This window comes from Danio rerio, chromosome 2, assembly GCF_052040795.2.
Source record: "Danio rerio strain M-AB ecotype USA chromosome 2, GRCz13ab, whole genome shotgun sequence".
Lineage (NCBI taxonomy): Eukaryota > Metazoa > Chordata > Actinopteri > Cypriniformes > Danionidae > Danio > Danio rerio.
The window spans coordinates 16,973,676-16,999,833 of record NC_141022.1 but is presented as its reverse complement, the minus strand read 5'-3'; the positions used below and the strand labels follow the sequence as shown (position 1 = coordinate 16,999,833).

The 26,158-nt window shown below is 48.0% G+C and overlaps 2 protein-coding genes across 2 annotated transcripts in view; both read left to right on the top strand.

Moving 5' to 3' along the window:
• The first annotated feature begins 1,397 nt into the window (after positions 1–1,397).
• Positions 1,398–26,158, top strand: part of LOC147837035 (uncharacterized) — a 200,652-nt gene continuing 175,891 nt past the window's right edge. Inside the window, exon 1 of the mRNA XM_087240587.1 lies at positions 1,398–2,300. Coding sequence (XP_087096713.1) covers positions 1,515–2,300 — 786 coding nt within the window. The 5' untranslated portion in view covers positions 1,398–1,514. The remainder of the gene's footprint in view (positions 2,301–26,158) is intronic.
• LOC103911530 (uncharacterized) lies at positions 16,918–20,107 on the top strand. The gene is made up of 6 exons (XM_087240207.1): positions 16,918–17,957; positions 18,036–18,506; positions 18,591–18,760; positions 18,842–19,096; positions 19,181–19,504; positions 19,594–20,107. The coding sequence occupies exons 1-6, from the start codon at positions 17,297–17,299 to the stop codon at positions 19,903–19,905; spliced, it is 2,193 nt and encodes a 730-aa protein (XP_087096333.1). The 5' UTR covers positions 16,918–17,296; the 3' UTR covers positions 19,906–20,107.

Here is a 26,158-nt window from a genome sequence, read left to right as displayed (position 1 = left end):
ACATCTTTACACATCTAGCGCCAAGGTCCAACAGGAAAACGTTACGCCTGGCGCTCACCGGGGCGTTGGTTAAACCCAGGCCCGAGCCCACCAAACCATGCCCGACGGGAGACCACCCTTCCCGGCCTACTTGTCGGGACGTCCCGCGCCTGGAGGTTTTTGCCCAACACCCACAATCTCTGACCTGCCATCAGGGTTTCGGGGAAGGCAACAATTTATGGACTTAGTCTCTGACAGTCCAGTCGCCAGACCCCACGGTGACTGACCGATAGGAGCTAGTGTGGCGCCCCAGGGGCCAGGCCCCCCAAAGCACCAATGGGGTCGGCCTTTATGGGTGTGGCAGATCCTCCCCGTCCTGGGCGTTCTATCAGGGAGGCGTGGGGGTGTCCCTCCGCACACAGCGCCCCCCCTTCCCGCCCCGATCTGTGGGTAAGGACCCAGATGGCCCGTCTGGCTATATTGACCCAGAGCCTGTCTCCTGCTCAGCCCGCCCACCAGCCCGCCCCCCTGGACTCTGTTTTCCCCGCGCCGATACTCGGCCCGTGCCCCCGCCCCACGCCCCTCGCCCTGCGAGGGCTGGGGGATGTTTGGTGGGTTCGGTCGAGTCACCCGGCGTGGTGAATCGAGCCCCCAGGGGCAGGGTAGGGAACGAGCTGGTGTAGGCTTCGATTCTACCCCCGCCCGAGTGTGTGCGTCTGCATCCCGTCCGTCCGCCCGCAACGCCGCCCACCCCCTGGGTTTATCCTTGCTGGCCCCTGGCTGACCCCCACCCCACCTACCCTGCTCCCGGGTGGAGTGAGGGTGGTTGGTTTGGGGGAAGCTAGTGGACTCCGGCGAGGTGAAACGTGCCAGGGTCAGTGGAGCCGGGGTTACGGGCTGTCTGGACCCTCCTTTCGATGGTTGGTGCGTATCCATGTTGGTTGTAGCAGGTCGTAAAAGCAAAACAAAAGCTCCCGCGGCTGGCGCGTGTGGAGCTGTCCCCCCCCCACCCCTACAAAAAAAAGGCACATGTTCGATGGGGCTCAAACAATCCCCTTTTAGGGGTGGAAAAAGTGAACGAGAAAGGCTGTGGAAAAGCTCCCGCTGGCCAGAACAGCAATGAAGGGGGGATAGGGAGTGAGGTGGGACACCCCTTCCCCAACTCGAGTCGTAACAATAGAGAGAGGTGTCGAACCGCTGGCCGGGGCAACGATAAAGGGGCGGGTGGGGGATGCATTGTTTAACGGGACACCCCCCCTCTGGTTCCTTTGAAAAGGGGGGAAGGGAGTGAGGTGGACACCCCTCTCCCCCCTACTTGAGAGTCGTAACAAAAGAAGCTTTGAACCGAATGGATCTCCGTAGGGCATTGGCTTACACCCCCTGGTGCGGGGGGGTGTCCTTCCCCTTTAAGAAATACGGGTCCACCAGCGTCATGACGCAGAAGTGGATGCCGCCTCCGACCGCTTATCAACCGCTGCACGTGGCGTGTGGGCCCCTTTCCCCCTCTGCATTGGCTCTAGCACGGTCATGGCTGAATGTGCCCTATGCTTCAACGTTTACAGCCGGCTTGCACCTCACCTGACGACCGTTCACAAAGTGACCAACTCGAACGAGAAGCGGCTGCTGCTCGCGCTGGCCGCCGGCCGCGTGTACACGCGGAAGACACCGTGCCCGGTCCCGGGCTGTCGCCGGACGCCAGCCCGCCTAGACAGGCACTTGAGGCAGCACGCGGAGCTCTCGACCTCGGGCCGGAAAGAGGCTATGGGGAGGGCGAAACACCGGAAAGTAGCTCGGGAGTTGCAGTGACTGCAATCCACCCAGCCTGCAATCCCCATCGTGTCCCAGCTAGCATCGTCCTCCGAGGGAGAGCGGGACTCGGAGGGCCCAGAGGCCGACTGCCTGTGCGCCGACCGCGGCTGCAGGCGTGCCACCGAGCGCATACAGGCTCAGCTCACGGACCTGGGGAAACAGGTTACCAAGATGCGATCCACCCTGCTCCAGATCACACGCCTCTACCGGGAGCTAAGGAAGGGAGAAGGGGGGAGAAGGAGGAGGAAGAGGGCGAGGAGAACCAGGTCGCCTCCTGCACCACCGGCTCCCGGGCGAGGGGCGGCCGGAGGTCCGACGCCCCCCGAGCCTCCGGAGGCTTTGGAACCCACTGCCTACCCGTTCCCGAACTACGTCCCCACGCTGAGTTGAGTATATTTCAGGCATGTCACTGTCGCTCTGCTGGGTGTGTGTCTTCGGGGAAGTTGACTTTTGCTTGTGCTCGTTCCACAGACCTTCTCTTGGGGGAGTTCGAAGGGTACCAACTGGGCAAGGTGGCGCAATTCATGTGCCATGACACTTCAACCTCAGATAAGTTCTACACGCTTCACCTCGGACCTCTCCAAGCACGCGAGCGCCGCAGACTGTTTGAAAGGGCCCTGGTGGAGGAGGAGGAGGATGGGGAGTCAGCGGGCACTGAAAGCCCCCCGCGGAAAGGGTGCAAGAGGACAGAGACTCCCGTCTCTCCCCTGGTAAAAATCAGATTCTCTTTGGCGTGGATAGCAGAACCTGTGGCATTGGCTAACTGCCCTTTATGTGTCTCTTTTCCAGGAGGGAACCAGCAGGAGGACGCTGCCATGGCGCCCTGCCAGGGGGAAAAGCCAGGGCGCTCGCCCACTCGAACAAACAGAAGACTCTGAATCGTCCTGAATAAATATTGTACAACTTAACGGTCAAATGGTGTTCAGTGTCTTCATTATTTCTTTTATTTATTATCTGTGTGGTAAAAGTAGATTCAGTAGGGACAAAAATGAGCCCTGTCTTCTAGGTTCAAAGCTGTATGCCTGCTGCGTCCAGGTTCTGCCTTGGCTACGTTCCGATTGGGACAGATTATCCCTAACTTGTGTGTTAAAAGTGTCACGTGGGATGCCCTCGTCCAGTTTCTGCCTTGGCTACGTTCCAATTGGGACAAACTATCCCTGCCTTGTGTGTTAAAAGTGACTCGCGGGACGCCCCCGTCCAGGTTCAGCCTTGGTTGATAGCTCATAGGGAGAATTAATCCCTTTTGCAGCACAAGGAGGTGATGGGCTGGACAAATCTGTCCAGGTCTGCAAATGCTTTGAATGCCCAGAAGGCCTTGAGTCCAATTCTATATATTAGCAAGCTTCTCCCGGGACAGCTCGGTCCTTTGAGATGCATGAATAGGTCAGGACAGGGCAGCTGTGGAGTGGAGGTTAACTTTATGGAGGAAGACTAGAGCAACTTCAGGACTACATTGAGGCTTAAATTAAACCTACCGGGAGGCAGGTTTAACTTCAGATTAATTTTGTTTGGAGGACACATGGATTACTTGGACTATGTCAATGATGATAGCGCTTTCCACCAGCCAGGCAAGTTCTTGCAGATAGAAGTGACCCATTGCAATGTTTCTGGGGCATAACCAAGGGGTTCAATATGTTCAACAGCTAGCACGACTACGCCACCCTAGAATATGGCCAGGGACCTATATTTTATATTAGAAAGGCAACACAGGTAAGCTTGCAGTAAACGGCAAGAGACGTGGGTAGGAAAAATACATACAAACTTTATTTATTCAAAACTGCATCTCAAGGGGGACAACATGTATACGTTTATAAATCAATAAAACCATCTACTAAAAATATACTACACGCACACACTAAAACACCTGGATTTAGGAGTGCAGGAGCTGGGACGTGACAGCAGAGAGTAAGGGCACAACAAGGCCTCCACAGCAAAGACCACCAAGACCTGTGACACACCCACACAATGCATACACACAGCACAAGTGCAAGAAAGACCTCCACCAGGAATCCACCCTGCCTTAGGTGCTCTGCTCCTGAAAACACAAAACCCAGTTACTACAAGTTTTAATAAATTGGTCACTCACACTCCAACACACAATAACTCGGGCGCACAACACACTGAGGGTGAAATGCTGGTAAATAAATTAATTGCAACCCCTCTCAATGAGGCCTCTGCTGAAAGCAACCCATAAATACAAAATATAAGAGAAAGAAAGAAAAAAAAGATTAAACAGTCTCAAATATACATACAGAGACTGTTACAAATGAGAAAAATATACAATTTCAATAAAGCATATGTTGTAAAAAAAAATAAATGAGTGAAAAGAAGAGAAGAACCCAGTCCAGGAGACTCAAAACAAGCAGAATTCCTTTATTGAGACGTGTTGGTTAATCTGCAGTCATACAGCGTCTTTAAGATGTCCATGTGTCTGCAAGAGCCTACTAGAGGTCCGCAGTCTGCAAGTTCTTTCACAAGTCTCTCACAAGTCTCACACAAGTCTGAATTAAGACAAAGATTTCATGGCTATATTGTGTTCTTAGGAGGAGGGGATATAGCTAAACAAAGCATGCAAATTCAGTATTGGAGTCAGCATGGCATAGTGTTAAAAACGGCCCAGCTACTGACCACACAAGTTAATCAACATAGGATTTCTGTAGCATAAAAGCAACACCCGAAGACAAAGACAGAGTCGTTTAAAGCATTTGCATCACTGGCTTAGCCTGTAGTCAGAGAGATGAAGGTTAAATGTCCCTCCTAGCTGGCATGTCAATGAAATGAGATAATTAAAAAACCTAAGAATATAACTTTTCAGTTATACGTAGATTATTGTCCATTTGGAATTAGATGATAGAAATTTATATTTCCACACATACAAAAAAAAAAACAATGTAATAGAAAAAAAAAATCTTAACTTAGGGAAAATACAAATTTCAATGAGACCAACAAAATAAATAACAAAAACTAGGCAAAATTACCGATACATAACTAGAAAAAAAAAGGAAACAAACAAATGTCAGCATTTAAAATCAGTCAACCACAGCCTTCAAATATACTGTCCAAGCAGTGTTCACTACATTAAAACAGCACCTTCCAAAAAGACTAAAATAGCATCGGGGCAGCAGTTAAGCAGTCTCCTTAAAAAACACTCAAACAGCAGTGAATCAGTCCCCTAAATAAGCAGCATCGTTTAGAAACCTCCCACGTAGCTACAGGTTGTCAAATGGCACCCAGCAATCACTTTCGGTCTGTAAAATGACAAAAGACATTTAACCGTTAGATCGAGTGCACGAGCAAGCCAATCAAACGATTTTAAAATAACTTACCGCAAACACTCCATTTCGCCTACTCAATAGAACACCGGAACACCAACACAGAGGAAAACGGGCTTGATCAATCATTAATAAACCCTAGACATAACCGTTGGGTTAAACGCAGTTTTGTAATGCAGTGAAAAAAACTGCTGACTGCAAGGGAGGAGGAAACAATTAATGATATCACCACTTGACTACTATCAACTTTCCATCAAAAAGCAATGAGTCAGTTACCTGCAGAAGGGCAGCCATAGATGCAAACCACACCGGGATCCCTATAAGACGCAACACTAAACAAACATACAAAACATGAGCTTTCCCAATGAAGCAACCCATACACAGACGAGCTGTCATCCACATACCTGCCGGCAAATGTCTGAAAGCAGGAAGTGACCAGTCGGAAGAGGGAAGAACTCATGACACATACCATCCTTGTTGACATTTGATATCTTCCCACACTGATTACTAAAAGGGTAGGGGGTATGCTACCAACAACCACAGAGGGGCGGCGCTCGTCTGGCCACATTTCGATGAAATAAGTTTCCGAGATTTTTTCCGCATGCATTAAGTAAATGCAGTGGAGATAATTTCACTCTTAAAACTCAGGCTTTCATCTGTGACACAAAGAGAACAGCCTATACCAGTTTCTCTCCAGGTGCTCATAACTTTAAGGTTCTTGGCATGGTGCACCTTTTATCGAGAAACTGGGGATTTATGTGGTGTCAGTGAACTAACTGTATGTAAAGTCATTCACAGAGTGAGCAGAGCTATTTGTGAATTAAAAGCACACTACATAAACTTCCCTGATGCTAGAATCCAGGCTAACTACAAGGTACTATTCTATGAATATGGAAATTTCCCAGGAGTCATGGCTTGCATAGATGGAACCCATATTCCCATTAAGCGCCCCTCTACTCCAGATGCGGAGGAACACAGGAACCGAAAGAACAATTTTTCCATAAATGTCCTAGGTGTATGCACTCTCCAGTTAGAGTTTTCAAACATTGTTGCACGGTGGAAAGGTGCAACTCATGATTCCCAAATTTTCCTCACTGCACTGTCATCATTGCAACAGCTGTTCTTCACAACTACCTAAAAAAGCAGGGATACCCAAGTCCCCCAATGGAAGAGGATGACAATCCAGATGTGCCACCATTTACAACAAGCTACAGAGAATGACTGGCATACAGGGATGCTTTTGCAGTGTGCCACTTTAAATAGATCTGTTTACATTATTTAACTTTCAACCCTCTGTTCAGACCTGATACAAGTAATAATAAAGCTAAATATTTGTTAAAAGTATACAACGTTTTGGTCTGGTATGTTACTAAAATCACCACAACATCCATCTTTTCTTAAAAGAACAAAATTTATTTGTACTGATGTGACATTTGAACCTGTTGCATCTCTCTTTATCTCCAGTTCTACTTTTAGTATCTTCATCTTCATTTTATGCTCCTCCTTAAGATACTTCAAATTATGTTCATGAAAATCATTAGCCATTTTTTTATGAACAGGGAGTCTTTTCTTCTGGTTACCAGCACTGGCAGACATTGACACCCTTGTATCTGAGGATGTGGAGTGTAAGCTGCTTTCCAATTCTTCAGTTCGGTTTTGACCTTCTCCTTGAAACATGAACAGTTCATATAAGGTCAAATAAATACAGATTAAATGGGAAAATGTTTCACATCATATGTAAAAAGGAAATAGAAGTTTGAAAGGAGAGAAACAAAAGCCAAAATCAAATTCAAATACTTAATACAAGTGCATGTGATCCATCATCTGAACTGTCCAGATGGTCATTGTAACGGCTCATGGTCTTCCCCAGAAATCACTTGCTGTGGTTTAAGAGCCCTTAAACAATCATAGCCTATTAAAAGCCCTACAGGACAGTTCAATAGATCTGGCATCTGATCTGCAACATCAAGTAAGTGGGTCCACCTTTTCGCCTTTTCACGTGTAGGAATGCTTTCTTGCTCCAAAGGCATGTATTCCCGAGTGTATGCAGGTGGTAGTTCAAAATTCCTTCGTGAACTGTAACCCCTTACATTTAGTCCAGTCACTCTGTGACAATCTTCAATTGAAGCCCTGTTGGTCATTGTGGACAGTTTTAGCTTTACAGGTTCTCTGTTTGCTTGAATTATGTCACAGACTTCCTGACTAATGAATGTATTACTGCTCTGTGTATCCAATAATGCATACACTAAAGTGTCTGGACTATTCCTTTTCTCACAAGAGAGCCATACAGGCACAATCATTGACGTGCATGTACAGTTATTCATTCCCATGCTACATAAACTGGTGGAGGCCATTTCATCAGGTAAGGATTCTGAATTTCCTTTCTGAGAATGTTCTTCGTGCAGTGGAGAGGGATGGCTTTTTCTACAGATGTTGCAAGTTGCCCTTTTTCTACAGTTTTTGGATACATGACCAATTCTCAAACAGCCAAAGCACATCTTGTTGTTGATAATGAATCGTTTTTTCTCCTCAAGAGACATTGCTGCAAACCTTTCACATTTGTAAATAAAGTGATTTTGCTGACAACAGATGCAATGAATTTCTCTCTTATACAGAGTAGAGGGAGAGCTGGGTTTGAAAGCTTTCTCTCCTTGCAGTGTAGTCAAACTCTTCACAACAGGTTTGGCATTTTGAACTAGAGTGCTAGCTTTGAAACGTTTCTGCTCCTTTCCAAACTTTTCCTCTGTGTGTTTTAAAGCATGTAAAGAGGAAACAGGATTACAAGCAATAGAAGCCTCCTTTGCCACAAAGTTTGAAAACTCAGTAAAGTTTGGATAAGACTTTCCTTCTTCTAACTCTTTAGTAACATATCTATTCCAGCGAGTTGTTACCCAGTCTGGAAGCTTCTGTAGCAATTTCTGGTTTTCTTCACAATCATCCAAGACCTCCAAACCATTTACATGAGGCATTGCATGTTTACAGGAGACAAGGAAATCACTAAATTCTCTTAACTTTAATGATTCTTTTGGTCCTATTTTAGGCCAGCTACTCAGCTTTGCCCTGTATGCTCTTTGGATAACAAAAGGAGGTCCATAGCGCTTGTTTAAGGCATCCCAAGCTTGCATGTATGCATCCTCATCACTCCTATAAAAGGTTCCTTCTAGCACACTAAGTGCATCTCCACTTATGTACCTTTTTAAATAGAACAATCTATGGGCTGAGGATGTACAGTTCGTTTCAATCAAAGCCTTGAAGCAGGTGCGCCATTCTGTATACTTGAGTGGGTCACCTGTAAAGATGAATGGCTCAGGAGCTGGAAGTTTAGTCATGGCCAGGGATTCTTTCAGTGCATTCACTAACAAGACCTCATTAGATTTTATCTCTAACCCATCTGCAGAGCAAGGTTCAGCTAAAGTTTCTTGGGAAACCTTGTCACATGGAGCGTTGTTCTGAAGCGGTGGCTGACATGGAGGGGAAGTAACTCTTACTTTATTTTCTCCTATTTCAGCATTCAATTTTGATTCCTCTTCTGCATACACATTGTATTCTGCTTCCATGATTTCTAAGATCCCTTTGATCTTCTAGCATTTTCAACATTTCTTGTTGGGCTAAAACCTCTTTTCTTTGAGCTAGAATTTCCTTTTCTCTTCTTAGTTCGGCTTGTTTTGCAGCTAAGCGTGCAGCTGCTTCTGCCCTTTTTACTGACAGTTGACTTCCCTGTTGACTATCTCTTTCAGCTCTTGACACTGTTGAACCATAAATTGACCTGGCATCATCTCTTTGCAATAATTGGAGGAGAGTTTCCTTTGCTGCCTTTGCATCAAAATCCTTCAATCCGATTTCTTCAAAACGTTCTGTTAGAAGTGCAGTTATTTCGGCTGTAACAGAAGTGCAACTATCCATCCTTCTCTTTATATCTTGAGATGGGACATTCAGTAAACGGATACTCTCATATGATTGTCTTAACTCTGCTTCACGTTTTGCAGCCATCACGATCATATCATTTAACTCAGTTTTAGAGCACTCTGCTTTAAGCTTAGATCTGTACAACTGCACTTCAGCTTTGAAGTTTAAATATACAAACATAAACTTCTGCTCTCTTTTCACTGTTTCATCACGTCTGAACTCAACCATTTTTTCAGTTGGCCGCCTTTCTCTTTCTGATCGCCTAACTTTCTGCTCAGTTTGTAAAGATGATTTCTGGAGTTCTGTTAGACCCTTTTCCAGATCTGCATTAATTTCAGCTAAACGTTTTTCATATTTTTGTCTGTCTAAGTCATCAATTTCACCTTCTAATTTGTCTTCTAATTGTGACTTTTCTTCTTCAAGAGCTTGCATTACTTCATCCATGATGCAAATGTCTGGGTTATTTTGATCCATTCCTATTTAATCTTTATTTATTTTAAACCTAAACACTGATAGCCAATAATTCTACATATATTGCACAACAGAAATTATTAAACAAGCTGCACACTTGTACTAATCTTGCAAAAATATGCGTATATATATTGAAATCACCCCTTATTTCTTAAAATGTTAGCATACAGTTTAAATCAGAATAAATTTAAAAGCAACATCAACCAAAAATTGCATTTCAAACTGAAAATATACAGTCTGACCTGTAAAGGTGAACGTTTGAAGTCTTATTGATAATCAGATTGATTTATACTTCACTACGCTGCCTCCTTGTGTCCGTTGTTATTACAGCATCACAGTCACGCCAAACTGCAGCAATGTAGTTCTGTCAGACGAAATCACGACGCTCTCTTGAATGCAATGTCTTCAGCTTCACTTCCACAACGAACACATCTTCTCCTTTCCAAAGTGCAGATTCATTTTTCCCCTTTTTTGCTCTTCCTTAGGGTGTAACGCAAGTTTTTTCACTGTAACGGCTCATGGTCTTCCCCAGAAATCACTTGCTGTGGTTTAAGAGCCCTTAAACAATCATAGCCTATTAAAAGCCCTACAGGACAGTTCAATAGATCTGGCATCTGATCTGCAACAACAAGTAAGTGGGTCCACCCTTTTCGCCTTTTCAAGTGTAGGAATGCTTTCTTGCTCCAAAGGAATGTATTCCCGAGTGTATGCAGGTGGTAGTTCAAAATTCCTTCGTGAACTGTAACTCCTTACATTTAGTCCAGTCACTCTGTGACAATCTTCAATTGAAGCCCTGTTGGTCATTGTGGACAGTTTTAGCTTTACAGGTTCTCTGTTTGCTTGAATTATGTCACAGACTTCCTGACTAATGAATGTATTACTGCTCTGTGTATCCAATAATGCATACACTAAATTGTCTGGACTATTCCTTTTCTCACAAGAGAGCCATACGCAGTGAGGACTGATTTAGGCTGGAGTGTAGTGGGACCAGTTACACCTGGTGCTTGCTCAAAAAACAAGACAGAAATTTGTCATCGCATTTCTTTAAAGGAACTCCCAGCTATCACACCCGCCTCAATAATCAGGATGCTAGAAGCAGACTTTCGAGATATAGACACAAAGGAAAGGATGATATCTCAGGAAGACATCCAGTTTCTTCAACAGATGGAAAAGGGAATTCAGCACAACAAAGAAGGACATGTGGAAATGCCCTTACCTGCCCTAAGGGCGCCGACCGAGGTTTGGGTCCCACGGGGCGCTTAATAGGGGCTTCGCGGAAGGCCGTTCCCGGACGCTGCGCGCCGCCCCCCAGACGATTTTTCCCGGCCCCCGCGACCGCGCAGGCCCCCGGGGGAGGGTCCCCCGACCCGCTCCGAGGCGACGCCGTCCCCCTAGCTCCCCCGGTGGCCGCGCGGAAAGCCTTCGAAAACGTCGTCTTTTTCGATCCAATCTGTTTCAATCTGGGGTTCGCCACGGGGTGGCAGCAGACTGACAGAGACCCCCTACGCGGGAGCGCCGAATAGGTGAGGCCTGGGAGTCCGGGGACAGCCTAAACCTCCCCCTTGCAGCCTACAGGTAAGAAGAGCGCCGGCCCACCCTGCCGGGACCCCTCCCGCCTCCCACGAACGGCCTATTCGTCCCACTGAACACCTAAGTGGCCGGGAACGACCTATAGGTCCCCCTGAACACCTATATGGGCACGAACAGCCTATCTGTCCCCCTGAACACCTAATGGGCTGGGAATGACCAATCTGTCCCCCTGAACACCAATGTGGCCACGAACAGCCTATCTGTCCCCCTGAACACCTATGTGGCCACGAACAGCCTATCTGTCCCCCTGAACACCTAATGGGCTGGGAATGACCAATCTGTCCCCCTGAACACCAATGTGGCCAAGAACAGCCTATTGGTCCCCCTGAACACCTAAGTGGCCGGGAACGACCTATCTGTCCCCCTGAACACCTATATGGGCACGAACAGCCTATCTGTCCCCCTGAACACCTAATGGGCTGGGAATGACCAATCTGTCCCCCTAAACACCAATGTGGCCACGAACAGCCTATATGTCCCCCTGAACACCTATATGGGCACGAACAGCCTATCTGTCCCCCTGAACACCTAATGGGCTGGGAATGACCAATCTGTCCCCCTGAACACCAATGTGGCCAAGAACAGCCTATTTGTCCCCCTGAACACCTAAGTGGCCGGGAACGACCTATAGGTCCCCCTGAACACCTATATGGGCACGAACAGCCTATCTGTCCCCCTGAACACCTAATGGGCTGGGAATGACCAATCTGTCCCCCTGAACACGAATGTGGCCACGAACAGCCTATCTGTCCCCCTGAACACCTATGTGGCCACGAACAGCCTATCTGTCCCCCTGAACACCTAATGGGCTGGGAATGACCAATCTGTCCCCCTGAACACCAATGTGGCCAAGAACAGCCTATTGGTCCCCCTGAACACCTAATGGGCCGGGAATGACCAATCTGTCCCCCTGAACACCAATGTGGCCACAAACAGCCTATCTGTCCCCCTGAACACCTAAATTGTGGGAACAACCCATACATCTCTCTGAACTCCTATGTGGCCACGAACAGCCTATCTCTCCCCCTGAACACTTATGTGGCCACAAACAGCCTATCTGTCCCCCTGAACACCTAAATTGTGGGAACAACCCATACATCTCTCTGAACACCTATGTGGCCACGAACAGCCTATCTGTCCCCCTGAACAACTAAATTGTGGGAAAAATCCATCTCTATCTCTGAACACCTATGTGGCCACGAACAGCCTATCTGTCCCCCTGAACACCTATGTGGCCACAAACAGCCTATCTGTCCCCCTGAACACCTAAATTGTGGGAACAACCCATACATCTCTCTGAACACCAATGTGGCCACGAACAGCCTAACTGTCCCTCTGAACACCTATGTGGCCACAAACAGCCTATCTGTCCCCCTGAACACCTAAATTGTGGGAACAACCCATACATCTCTCTGAACTCCTATGTGGCCACGAACAGCCTATCTCTCCCCCTGAACACTTATGTGGCCACAAACAGCCTATCTGTCCCCCTGAACACCTAAATTGTGGGAACAACCCATACATCTCTCTGAACACCTATGTGGCCACGAACAGCCTATCTGTCCCCCTAAACAACTAAATTGTGGGAAAAATCCATCTCTATCTCTGAACACCTGTGTGGCCACGAACAGCCTATCTGTCCCCCTGAACACCTATGTGGCCACAAACAGCCTATCTGTCCCCCTAAACACCTAAATTGTGGGAACAACCCATACATCTCTCTGAACTCCTATGTGGCCACGAACAGCCTATCCCCCCCCTGAACACTTATGTGGCCACAAACAGCCTATCTGTCCCCCTGAACACCTAAATTGTGGGAACAACCCATACATCTCTCTGAACACCTATGTGGCCACGAACAGCCTATCTGTCCCCCTAAACAACTAAATTGTGGGAAAAATCCATCTCTATCTCTGAACACCTGTGTGGCCACGAACAGCCTATCTGTCCCCCTGAACACCTATGTGGCCACAAACAGCCTATCTGTCCCCCTGAACACCTAAATTGTGGGAACAACCCATACATCTCTCTGAACACCAATGTGGACACGAACAGCCTATCTGTCCCCCTGAACACCTAAATTGTTGGAAAAATCCATCTGTCTCTCTGAACACCTATGTGGCCACAAACAGCCTATCTGTCCCTCTGAACACCAATGTGACCATGAACAGTCTATTTGTCCCCCTGAACACCTATGTGGCCACGAACAGCCTATCTGCCCCCCTGAACACCTAAATTGTGGGAACAACCCATACATCTCTCTGAACACCAATGTGGCCACGAACAGCCTATCTGTCCCCCTGAACACCTATGTTGCCACAAACAGCCTAGCTGTCCCCCTGAACACCTAAATTGTGGGAAGAACCCATATATCTCTCTGAACACCAATGTGACCATTAACAGCCTATTTGTCCCCCTGAACACCTATGTGGCCACAAACAGCCTGTCTGTCCCCATGAACACCTATGTGGCCACAAACAGCCTATCTGTCCCCCTGAACACCTAAATTGTGGGAACAACCCATACATCTCTCTGAACACCAATGTGGCCACGAACAGCCTAACTGTCCCTCTGAACACCAATGTGGCCACGAACAGCCTATCTGTCCCCCTGAACACCTATGTGGCCACAAACAGCCTATCTGTCCCCCTGAACACCTAAATTGTGGGAACAACCCATACATCTCTCTGAACTCCTATGTGGCCACGAACAGCCTATCTCTCCCCCTGAACACTTATGTGGCCACAAACAGCCTATCTGTCCCCCTGAACACCTAAATTGTGGGAACAACCCATACATCTCTCTGAACACCTATGTGGCCACGAACAGCCTATCTGTCCCCCTAAACAACTAAACTGTGGGAAAAATCCATCTCTATCTCTGAACACCTGTGTGGCCACGAACAGCCTATCTGTCCCCCTGAACACCTATGTGGCCACAAACAGCCTATCTGTCCCCCTAAACACCTAAATTGTGGGAACAACCCATACATCTCTCTGAACTCCTATGTGGCCACGAACAGCCTATCTCTCCCCCTGAACACTTATGTGGCCACAAACAGCCTATCTGTCCCCCTGAACACCTAAATTGTGGGAACAACCCATACATCTCTCTGAACACCTATGTGGCCACGAACAGCCTATCTGTCCCCTAAACAACTAAATTGTGGGAAAAATCCATCTCTATCTCTGAACACCTGTGTGGCCACGAACAGCCTATCTGTCCCCCTGAACACCTATGTGGCCACGAACAGCCTATCTGTCCCCCTAAACAACTAAATTGTGGGAAAAATCCATCTCTATCTCTGAACACCTGTGTGGCCACGAACAGCCTATCTGTCCCCCTGAACACCTATGTGGCCACAAACAGCCTATCTGTCCCCCTGAACACCTAAATTGTGGGAACAACCCATACATCTCTCTGAACACCAATGTGGACACGAACAGCCTATCTGTCCCCCTGAACACCTAAATTGTTGGAAAAATCCATCTGTCTCTCTGAACACCTATGTGGCCACAAACAGCCTATCTGTCCCCCTGAACACCTATGTGGCCACAAACAGCCTATCTGTCCCTCTGAACACCAATGTGACCATGAACAGTCTATTTGTCCCCCTGAACACCTATGTGGCCACGAACAGCCTATCTGCCCCCCTGAACACCTAAATTGTGGGAACAACCCATACATCTCTCTGAACACCAATGTGGCCACGAACAGCCTATCTGTCCCCCTGAACACCTATGTTGCCACAAACAGCCTAGCTGTCCCCCTGAACACCTAAATTGTGGGAAGAACCCATATATCTCTCTGAACACCAATGTGACCATTAACAGCCTATTTGTCCCCCTGAACACCTATGTGGCCACAAACAGCCTGTCTGTCCCCATGAACACCTATGTGGCCACAAACAGCCTATCTGTCCCCCTGAAAACCTAAATTGTGGGAACAACCCATCTATCTCTCTGAACACCAATGTGGCCATGAACAGCCTATTTGTCCCCCTGAACACCTATGTGGCCACAAACAGCCTATCTGTTCCCCTGAACAGCTAAATGGCCAGAAATGACCAATCTGTCCCTCTGAACACCAACGTGGCCACAAACAGCCTATCTGTCCCCCTGAACACCTAAATGGTGGGAAAAACCCATCTGTCTCTCTGAACACCTATGTGGCCACGAACAGCCTATTCATCCCCCTGAACACCTAAGTGGCCAGGAACGACCTGTCTGTCCCCCTGAACATCTAAATGCTAAGTAACGACCTACAGGTCCCCCTGGATGCCAACGTGGCCATGATCAACCACTTAAGCCCTCAGAACGCCAAAGTTGCCTGGAACAATGCAGTCGTAGATTATTCAATAAACCAGTATCTTATTAGGATGTCTGTGGACATCCCACCTGTAGCTTATTAGGCTCTCTGTGGACATCCCACCTGTAGCTTATTAGGCTGTCTCTGGACATCCCACCTGTAGCTTATTAGGCTGTCTGTGGACATCCCACCTGTAGCTTATTAGGCTGTCTCTGGACATCCCACTAGGTTGTCTGTGGACATCCCACCTGTAGCTTATTAGGCTGTCTGTGGACATCCCACCTGTAGCTTATTAGGCTGTCTGTGGACATCCCACTAGACTGTCTGTGGACATCCCATCTGTAGCTTATTAGGCTGTCTGTGGACATCCCACCTGTAGCTTATTAGGCTGTCTGTGGACATCCCACTAGACTGTCTGTGGACATCCCATCTGTAGCTTATTAGATTGTCTGTGGACATCCCACCTGTAGCTTATTAGGCTGTCTGTGGACATCCCACTAGATTGTCTGTGGACATCCCATCTGTAGCTTATTAGATTGTCTGTGGACATCCCACCTGTAGCTTATTAGGCTGTCTGTGGACATCCCACTAGATTGTCTGTGGACATCCCACCTGTAGCTTATTAGGCTGTCTGTGGACATCCCATCTGTAGCTTATTAGGTTGTCTGTGGATATCCCACTAGGCTGTCTGTGGACATCCTATCTGGAGCTTATTAGGCTGTCTACGGCCATCCCACCTGTAACTTATTAGGCTGTCTGTGGACATCCCATCTGTAGCTTATTAGGCTGTCTGTGGACATCCCACTAGGCTGTCTTTGGACATCCCACCTGTAGCTTATTAGGCTGTCTGTGGACATCCCACCTGTAGCTTATTATGCTGTCTGCGGACATCCCACATGTAGCTTATTAAGCTGTCTGCGGACATCCCACCTGAAGCTTATTCAGTGGACCCTAAATAGGCTCTCTGTGGACGTGTCCCTTGTAGAATAACTTGTTTCAGAATATTTTTTTAGAAATACTGGTCCCCTCGATGGCCACAAACAGCCTAATTGTCCCCCTGACCACCTTTCTGACCACAGGCAGCCTAGTTGTTCCCCTGATCACCTATACATCATCTCACCTGATTTTAAGGCGAAGGTGATTTTTCAATTGACTAGGATGATTGGTTTGATGGCAATTTTCTAAACGATTTGTATTATGGGGGGTGCAAAGGGGATTTTCCTAGGAATAAGGATGAGAGCAGGTCCGAAGGCGATTTTTCAAGCGATTCGGGTGATGGTGGGTCAAAGGCGATGTTTAAAGCGATTCGGGTGATGGTGGGTCAAAAAGGCGATGTTTAAAGCGAATTCGGGTGATGGTGGGTCAAAAAGGCGATGTTTAAAGCGAATTCGGGGGATGGTGGGCTGAATCCGTTTTTTCAAGCCGTCTAAGTCAAGTTCATGTTCAAGTTCACCGGTTAGCTTGTCGCATACCCCTTCCATGTCTCTAGCTGTGCCCCAGCAAGTGCACGGCTTGCCAGTCACATGGCAGCGGGTTGCACTCCCACTCACCCCCGTTTCCTCTGACCTGCCATCGAGGTATCGGGGGAGGTGAAGAATTGTTGGATTGGAGAGCACTGTGATAACAAAGAGACACTTGGAAGACTGACCCCCAAGTCCCAAGTCCCAAAACAGATACAAAGCGATTGCTAGTAAAAGAGACACTTGGAAGACTCAGACCCCCAAGTCCCAAGTCCCAAGACAAGAGATATAAAGACTTTCTGAGTGAAAGAGACACTTTAAAAACCCCGATAAGGGGAAGAAAGAAAGGTTTCAGGATGGGTGTGGAAACCTGCCCGCTTTGCATGCGGATGTATGCTCGGCTAAGCCAGCACTTGACAGTGTGCTGTCAAAGTGGAGAATAAGCAAGAGAGGAAGCTGCTCCTGGCACTGGAGTCTGGCCGAGTTGATGCCAGGGCTGGCATGTGTCCCGTGCCAGCCTGCGGAAAATTCTCAAGCCGGCTTGACCGGCACATCAGGACTCATAGTGAAATTTCCCTGGTGGCGCAGGATGAGGCTCTCCGGTTGTGCAAGAGAAGACAGATCCTGAGCAAACTTACTGTGCTCAGGGCCACGAACCCAGATGTTCCCATGGTTTCCACTCTCGACTTGGAGGAGCTGCAGGAGTTGGAGGAAGCCACCTTCCATCCTGACGAGGAGGAGCTGGAGGAGGAAGAATGTGCCAACCAAGGCTGCAAACGGCAAAAAGACTTGCTGAGGACCCAAGTGGTCGACCTGAATCAACAGGTAGACATATTAACAGCCAGCCTCCGGAAGGTGACCAGGCGATACCGAATCTTAAAAAGGAGGTTTGCCAGCCTCGGTGCGATGCGAACAGGGCAGGTGGTCCGGAAGCTTCTATCTTCTCTTGGACCAGAGGAAGAGGACGACACCCCAGTCAGCCCTGCTGCCCCCGCTGACCCCGCCGACCACGACCAGGCCACCTCAGCTGGTGAACCGTCCAGTTCTAAGCAGTCCATCGAGCAAAAGGATAAAGTCGGTGAGGAGCAACCGTCGGCAAGTGGCAGTCAGCAGTCGCCTGAGAAAAGCCCTCCCCCCTATCCAGACCACGTGTCAGCACTCAGTGAGTATGCCTTTCCTCTAACTGTTTGTATCTTTTGCAAATGTCGATTTCTAATCTCTCTTTGCCTTGTTTGTGCAGATGACATGCTGGAGGATTATCGCCGCTTCAAGGAAGGCCCAGATGCCAGCTATAAGCTGAAGGAAAATGTAAGCTGCCAGGTGTACAGGATCAAAAAGTTCATTGCTTACATGTCAGAGGGAAAAAGCAAGCTGTCCGACTTTCTCTTCCTGAACAACAAAGCAAAGATACACATGTGGGTTAGCTCCCTCCGTCAGGCCCACATGACGGTCACCACCCTACAACACTACGTACTGAACGTGGGATGCTTCATGCAGTACCTGGCGGAGACTCCTCCGCCATCGTGCCGGCTGTCCAAGCAGTCGCTGATCGGACTTCGACGGGAGATAGCAGCGATAAGAAGGTCTTTGAAGAGGGGAGTGGCCATTCACCAGACGGCGGTGAAAACCCAAAAAGAGGAGCGAGTGATTTCAAAAGCCATCCTCCTGAAGTGCCGGGAACTGGCAGCCAAGGCAATACCCGACCTTCTGAGTAAGTAGTCCCACCTTTGCTTGACTCTGTGTAACACCTGAGGCTTTGAGCTTTAATGTTGTACTGTCTCCTGCCTGTGTGTAGGCCTCTTGGAAAATGACCCGAATCAAAAGAACCAGTGGCAGTTCTACGGGCACTTTGCTGCATTGTTGTCAGCCCTTTATGGTCACAGAGGCGGGGTATTCCAAAACATTACGATGCAGGAGGTGTTGGGGGCACAAAGGTCCGTCTCGGAGAAGGCTTACCTGATTAACGTGAGTATCTATTACATTGGTGCACTTGTGTGTTGTCTTTGCGTAACCCTAAACCGTCTCGTCTTCTGCATGTATCCACAGGTGACAAGCCACAAAACCAATCAATATTTTGGCCCTGCTCAAATTGCCCTAACAGAGGAGGAGTGGGGTTGGGTGCAGCGCTTCTTAAGCATCAAGGACAAGCTGCCAGGGGGGACGAACCCAAAATACTTGTTTTTCACATCAACACCCAACCCCTGTAAAAACCTAAATAATTACTTCCAGGACGCCTGGAAGTCAATGGGCCTACCCGGGTGTCCCACCTTCACAGACGTGAGAAGCTCCATCGCCAGCCACGTAAGTGATCGCACGCATAGCTCACGTGTCTTGCTAGACTTGAGAATGCCATTTGTTTGACCGATTTTTCTCTACTGTTTACAGGCCAGGTTTACGCACTCCACAGAGGACCGGCTCAAAATCTCCAAGTTTATGTGCCACGACCTGAGGACAGCCGACAAATTCTACGTGGTGAACCTCTCTGCCCAGCAGGCCATGGAGCACCGCCGTCTATTTGAGAGTGCTTTAGAGGGAGCAGAAAGGAGCCCATCGAAGCAGAGTCCTGTGAAAAGGAAGAGGCCTTCGAAGACGGAGAAGAGCAGAAAGAAGCGGCGCCAGAGGCCTGATGAGTCACCAAAGAGCACCACCTCAGAAGAGCTGGTGCTACAGCTGCAGGAATCCGGCACATCAAGTCTCGAGGGCACTGAGGTAAGCGGACAACTTTAAAGCAAACTTGACACTTTTGTACAGTTTTGTGTAATGGTGACTAATCATGTTCTTGTTTTCTCCTTTGACAGAGTGAAAGAACGGCCGGGGAGGACGGTGGAAGCAGTGAGCCGGAAGGAGGAGCAGAAGGCACAAAGCACACCCAGAGTGCCGAGGTTCAACCCAAATTAAAATTAGAGGAAGGACAACAGCCTAGACGAAAATACCCCACCCGTACGAAAGGCGCACTAAGGACCGTCATGAAGCCCCAAAGCGTATCTCCCCTCAAAGTACGAAAGTCGAGCTTTTCTCCGAACTCTACAACGCTCATGGGAATGAGCCGGCAGAAAAAGGCATCAAGAATGGTCAAGAGGGCCATTGAAAAGCGCAAGAGGCGCAGATAGACACTTTTGCACCTCACAATGCACTTTATTGGACTGAACTGTTCTGTTCAACCTTACATTGTACTTTATTTGTGTTAAGTGTTCTGTTAGTTATTTGTGTGTACTGTTCTTTTACATATGTTTCTTGCTTGCTGTGATTGTTTCCAAGTGTTCTAATGTTTGTTCCTTAATTATTGTTCAATAAAACAACTTGTTATTGCAATTCTTGTGTCTGTCATATTTTCCCAACCACCCCCCCCCCCTCCTGTTGGGAAGGAGGGGCACCAACGGAAGGGGTCGACTGACCCTTTTCTCTCTTTTTTTTTTAAAGTCATTATGGGTCACCAGCAGCACACAGTCTTTTTGTATGTTTTTTTAAAGTCATTATGGGTCACCAGCAGCATACAGTCTTTTTGTGTTCCACTGAACAATCTATGAGTGGGATGTCTACAGACAACCTATTAAGCTGTCTGTGGACATCCCACCTGTAGCTTATTTGAACAGGCCGAGGTAGGCTGTCCGTGGACACCCCAGTAAAAGGTCATCAATCCCATCAGGAACAATTTTAGGGTTCATTAAGGGGAGCAGAGGGGTCAGGAGCCCCCACTCAACAGTTTTTTCCACCTCAGAGCTCACCAAAAGGCTTCTGTACCCCAAAAACGCACTGTCCACAAACAACCTATCTGGGCCCAGTCAAATAAGTTACGCGTGGGATGTTTTACATGATTCACCCAACCAAGTGGTCAAACTTCAACAGATCCACAAAAAAACCTTTGGAGGTGGATCCCCACATCCCCCTGAGTTGCCCCCTGCTGTCAAAACCTCAAAATTCCACTGTCCAGCAACCACCTATTTTTATGAATGGAATATATTGCAGATGGGATGTCCAGATCTCAGCTTCTGGACACAACAGAGAGCCCAAACCTGCCTTCCTGCTCTAATCTGGACATGCCCTGTCCATGCTGTGAATTTGAAGAAGATTGGAGAAACTTGAAAATCTGACCAAAAAAATCTCTAAGGGGTACCCCTTTGAGCTTTTTTTGGTCAAATTTTCAAGTTTCTCCAAACTTCACCAAATTCACCCCCTGGACAGGATGTGTCCTGACTAGCACAGAAACGCAGGTTTGGGCTCTCTACAGTGTCCAGAAGCTGAGATCTGGACATCCCACGTACAATCTATCCCATTGTATGAAATAGGCTGTTTGTGGACAGTGGAATTTTAACATTCCGAAACCTGTAGGTGGCCCAGGGGGGCTTGCATAACCACCTCAACAGTTTTTTTTTGGCACTTTTTTGAGGTTTTCCAGCTCTATCTGATAGATCAAGAAAAAATATCCCACCTGTAACTTATTTAACCAGGGCTAGGTAGGCTGTCTGTGGACACCCCTGTAAAAGGTCACCATTCACAGCAGGAACAGTTTTGGGGTTCATTAGAGGGAGCAGAGGGGTCAGGAGGCCCCAATCAACAGTTTTTTCCACCTCAGAGCTCACCAAAAGGCTTCTGTACCCCAAAAAAGAACTGTCCACAAACAGCCTATCTGGGCCCAGTCAAATAAGTTACACGTGGGATGTTATCCCCCACTGGAAATGTTGATTAAATTGCCCCCTCTAGTGTACAAAAGGGGATATGGCATGTGTTTGAAATGGCTAAAATCTGCAGTACCATAGCAGGTTCAAACATTATAGGGGGCGCTAATTTGCATTGACCTCTGTGTTATTAGATATGATGTTTAACAGAGCAAATAATCTCTGTCTGATACTGTCACAGTGTGTCTGATATGTGTTTATATATATATATATATATATATATATATATATATATATATATATATATATATATATATATATATAAATTATATACATTTAATTATAAATTATAAATATTAATTATATAAATTATAATTATATAAATATATATAGTCTGTTCATCCATCCATCCATGCAGTAAGTGTCCTTTATTGAATCATATCTGTGCAGTTACAAATCCCTGATAATAACCCCCACTGGAAATGTTGATTAAATTGCCCCCTCTAGTGTACAAAAGGGGATATGGCATGTGTTCGAAATGGCTAAAATCTGCAGTACCATAGCAGGTTCAAACATTATAGGGGGCGCTAATTTGCATTGACCTCTGTGTTATTAGATAGGAAGTTTAACAGAGCAAATTAATCTCTGTCTGATACTGTCACAGTGTGTCTGATATTTTTTTCTTCTGGAGAAAGTCTTGTTTGTTTTATTTTGGGAAGAATAAAAGTAGTTTTGAAAAAAAAGATTAAAAACTATTATAAAAAAGATTTAAAAAATAAATAAATAAATATATACGTGTGTGTGTGTGTGTGTGTGTGTGTGTGTATATATATATTCCAACTCTATCTGATGGATCAAGAAAAAACATCCCACCTGTAACTTATTTGAACAGGCCTAAGTAGGCTGTCCGTGGACACCCCTGTTAAAGGTCACCATTCAGAGCAGGAACAATTTTGGAGTACATTATTAGGAGCAGAGGGGTCAGGAATCCCTGCCATGCAGTTTTTTCCTCATCATATCTCACGAAACAACTTCTGTGGCCAAAAAAAGCACTGTCCACAAACAGCCTATCTGGGCCCAGTCAAATAAGTTACACGTGGGATGTTTTACATGGTCCACCCACCCAAGTGGTCAAACTTCAACAGATCCCAAAAAAAACCTTTGAAGGGGGATCCCCAGCTCCCCCTGAGTTGCCCCCTGCTTTTAAAACCCCAAAATTCCACTGTCCAGCAACCACCTATTTTTATGAATGGAATAGATTGCAGGTGGGATGTCCAGATCTCAGCTTCTACAAGGGCTAGCAAGCTGAAACCTGGCCTCCTGCTCTAATCTGGACATGCCCTGTCCAGGGTGTGAATTTGGAGAAGTTTGAAGAAAGTTGAAAATCTGACCAAAAAAAGCTCAAAGGGGTACGTACGTACCCCTTTGAGTTTTTTTTGGTCAAATTTTCAAGTTTCTCCAAACTTCCCCAAACTCACCCCCTGGACAGGGCATGTCCAGACTAGCACAGAAACGCAGGTTTGGGCTCTCTACTGTGTCCAGAAGCTGAGATCTGGACATCCCACGTACAATCTATCCCATTGTTTGAAATAGGCTGTTTGTGGACGGTGGAATTTCAACATTTCGAAACCTGTAGGTGGCCCAGGGGGGCTTGCCCTTTCACCTCAATAGGTTTTTTTGGCACTTTTTTGAGTTTTTCCAACTCTATCTGATGGATCAAGAAAAAACATCCCACCTGTAACTTATTCGAACAGGGCTAGGTAGGCTGTCCGTGGACACCCCTGTAAAAGGTCACCATTCACAGCAGGAACAGTTTTGGGGGTCATTAGGGGGAGTAGAGGGGTCAGGAAGCCCCACCCAGCAGTTTTTTCCACGTCAGAGCTCACCAAAAGGCTTTTGTGGCCTAAAAAAGCACTGTCCACGAACAGCCTATCTGGGCCCTTTCAAATAAGTTACACGTGGGACCTTCTTGTTTAAACAGTCAAAGGGACCTTTATTTTGGCGCAAAACGGTGGGGGCTTCGACTACGGTTTCGTCAAGGCCCCCTGCACGACCTATTCAAATTTCGTACGCCTCGGTGCAGGGGAAGCACTTGAAAAAAAATCAGAAAGAAATATTTAGTGAAAATTATTGAATCCGCCCCTCCCCCGCCCAGCCAATTAAGCATTTGCAAAGGACCTGCGGGCCCCAAACTTTCAGGATCTTTTAAGGGACCCCTGAGGGTCAGACCATATCAATTCGGAGCCGTTTCGGGCCACGGGGGCCATTCGGCAGGGCGTCCACGAACCACCTATAAAATGAATGGAATAAGTTACACGTGTCATGGGCCCTGGATCGGCCCCCGAGGGTCCGAGGGGCTCCAAACTTGGTCTGCTGGTAGCCTAGGGGCCCCCAAACACCATACTGAGAGCACAAGTGCCTCGCTCGAACGCAACTCTTAATTGGCGAGGCAGAGCAAATCTCTCACCCAGGCCTCTTTCACCTATGCACTCTAAGTCTGTCTCATGAATGACTTTGCATGTTTGAGGTGAACTTTGCACCCTCAAAGGTTAGGGGTCATTTGGGAAGTTAGGAGGGGTCAGGGACCCCGTCCAACAGTGTCTGTCAAGTCAGAGCTCACCAAACGGCTTCTGTGGCCTAAAAAAGCACTGTCCACAAACAGCCTATCTGGGCCCATTCAAATAAGTTACACGTGGGACTTGCAGTTTGAGTGGTCAAAGGGACCTTTATTTTGGCGCAAAACGGTGGGGGCTTCGACTACAGTTTCGTCAAGGCCCCCTGCACCACGTATTCAAATTTCGTACCCCTCGGTGCAGGGGAAGCACTTGAAAAAAAATCAGAAAGAAATATTCAGTGAAAATTATTGAATCCGCCCCTCCCCCGCCCAGCCAATTAAGCCTTTCCAAAGGACCTGCGGGCCCCAAACTTTCAGGATCTTTTAAGGGGCCCCTGAGGGTCAGACCATATCAATTCGGAGCCGTTTGGGACCACGGAGGCCATTCCGCAGGGCGTCCACGAACCACCTATTAAAATGAATGGGATAAGTTACACGTGTCAGCGGCCCCCCTTCGGCCACCGAGGGTCCGAGAGACCCCAGATTTGGCACAGAGTTGCGTCACAAGGCCCTCTGTCACCTACCGAAAGGGCTAGCTCGAGGGGCGCTCCAAAAAATTTTCTGAGCTCTTCATACATCCCTCTGTCTCTCATACAGCTCTATACAATGAGGCCTAAGAGGGTGTTTTTGTCGGCCAGGCCTAAAACGCTCAGAAAGCAGCTAGGGCCACGGAACTAGGGGACCTGGCTGAGGGGCCGGTGGCGGTACTCTGTGCCAAATTTGGGGGTCCTGCGACCTTTTGAACCCCTGTACGGCCTTGTCCCACCTGCAACTTATTCAATGGAATTTCATAGGTGGTTCGCGGTCATGGGGGGCTTTTTTGAGCAAATTAGCGCGTGCGCCCGCGGAACTCGGGGGCCCGACTCAGGGGCCCGTGACGTAACATATATGTCAGTTCGGGGCCGATCGGGCAACGTCGGCGCTCCCATGTACACGGAGGCCATCTGCGGCCCGACACTCTGGGACTCGTTTCGGGGGCCCCAACACGGCCCCCGTGCTGATTTTCGGGGCCCTCTGACCTTTCGACCCCTCGGGAGCCAACATCCCACGTGCAACTTATTTCAATGTAAAGTCCATAGGTGGTTCGCGGTCATTGGGGGTTTTTTTGAACGAATTAGCCGCTACGTCCGCGGAACTCGGGGGCTTAAGTCGGGGGCCCGTGACGCAACATATATCTCAATTTGGGGCCGATCGGGCACTTTCCACGAAACACCTACAAAACGAATGGAATAAGTTGCACGTGTCAAGGGCCCCGGTTCGGCCCCCGGGGGCCCGAGGGACTCCAAATTTGGCCTGCTGGCAGCCTAGGGGCCCCAGAACAACATACTGAGAGCACAAGTGCCTCGCTCAAACACAACTCTTAATTGGCTCCTCAGCCCAACTTTCGCAGAAAGGCCTCTTTAGTCTTTAGACCCCAAGACTGTCTTGAGGCAATTTGTGTGTTTGAGGGGAATTTTTTTGGCACGCTATAAACAACACATGAAACCTTCTGGGGCCCTGAAATTCGAGGTGCCGCGTCGGGGGGCCCTACACGACCACCACGCCAAATTTCGGGGCCCTCTGACCTTTTGACCTCTCGGGAGCCAACGTCCCACATGCAACTTATTTCAATGTAATGTCCAAAGGTGGTTCGCGGTCATGGGGGCTTTTTTGAGCAAATTAGACCGTGTGACCGCGGAACTTGGGGGTCTGATTCAGGGGCCCGTGACGTAACATATATGTCAGTTCGGGGCCGATCGGGCAAGGTCGGCGATTCCATGTACACGGAGGCCATCTGCGGCCCGACACTCTGGGACTCGTTTCGGGGGCCCCAACACGGCCCCCGTGCCGATTTTCGGGGCCCTCTGACCTTTTGACCTCTCGGGAGCCAACGTCCCACGTGCAACTTATTTCAATGCAAAGTCCATAGGTGGTTCGCGGTCAAGGGGGGCTTTTTTGAGCAAATTAGACCGTGTGACCGCGGAACTTGGGGGCCTGATTCAGGGGCCCGTGACGTAACATATATGTCAGTTCGGGGCCGATCGGGTAACGTCAGCGCTCCCATGTACACGAAAGCCATCTGTGGCCCGACACTCTGGGTCTCGTGTCGGGGGCCCCGACATGACCCCCGTGCCGATTTTCGGGGCCCTCTGA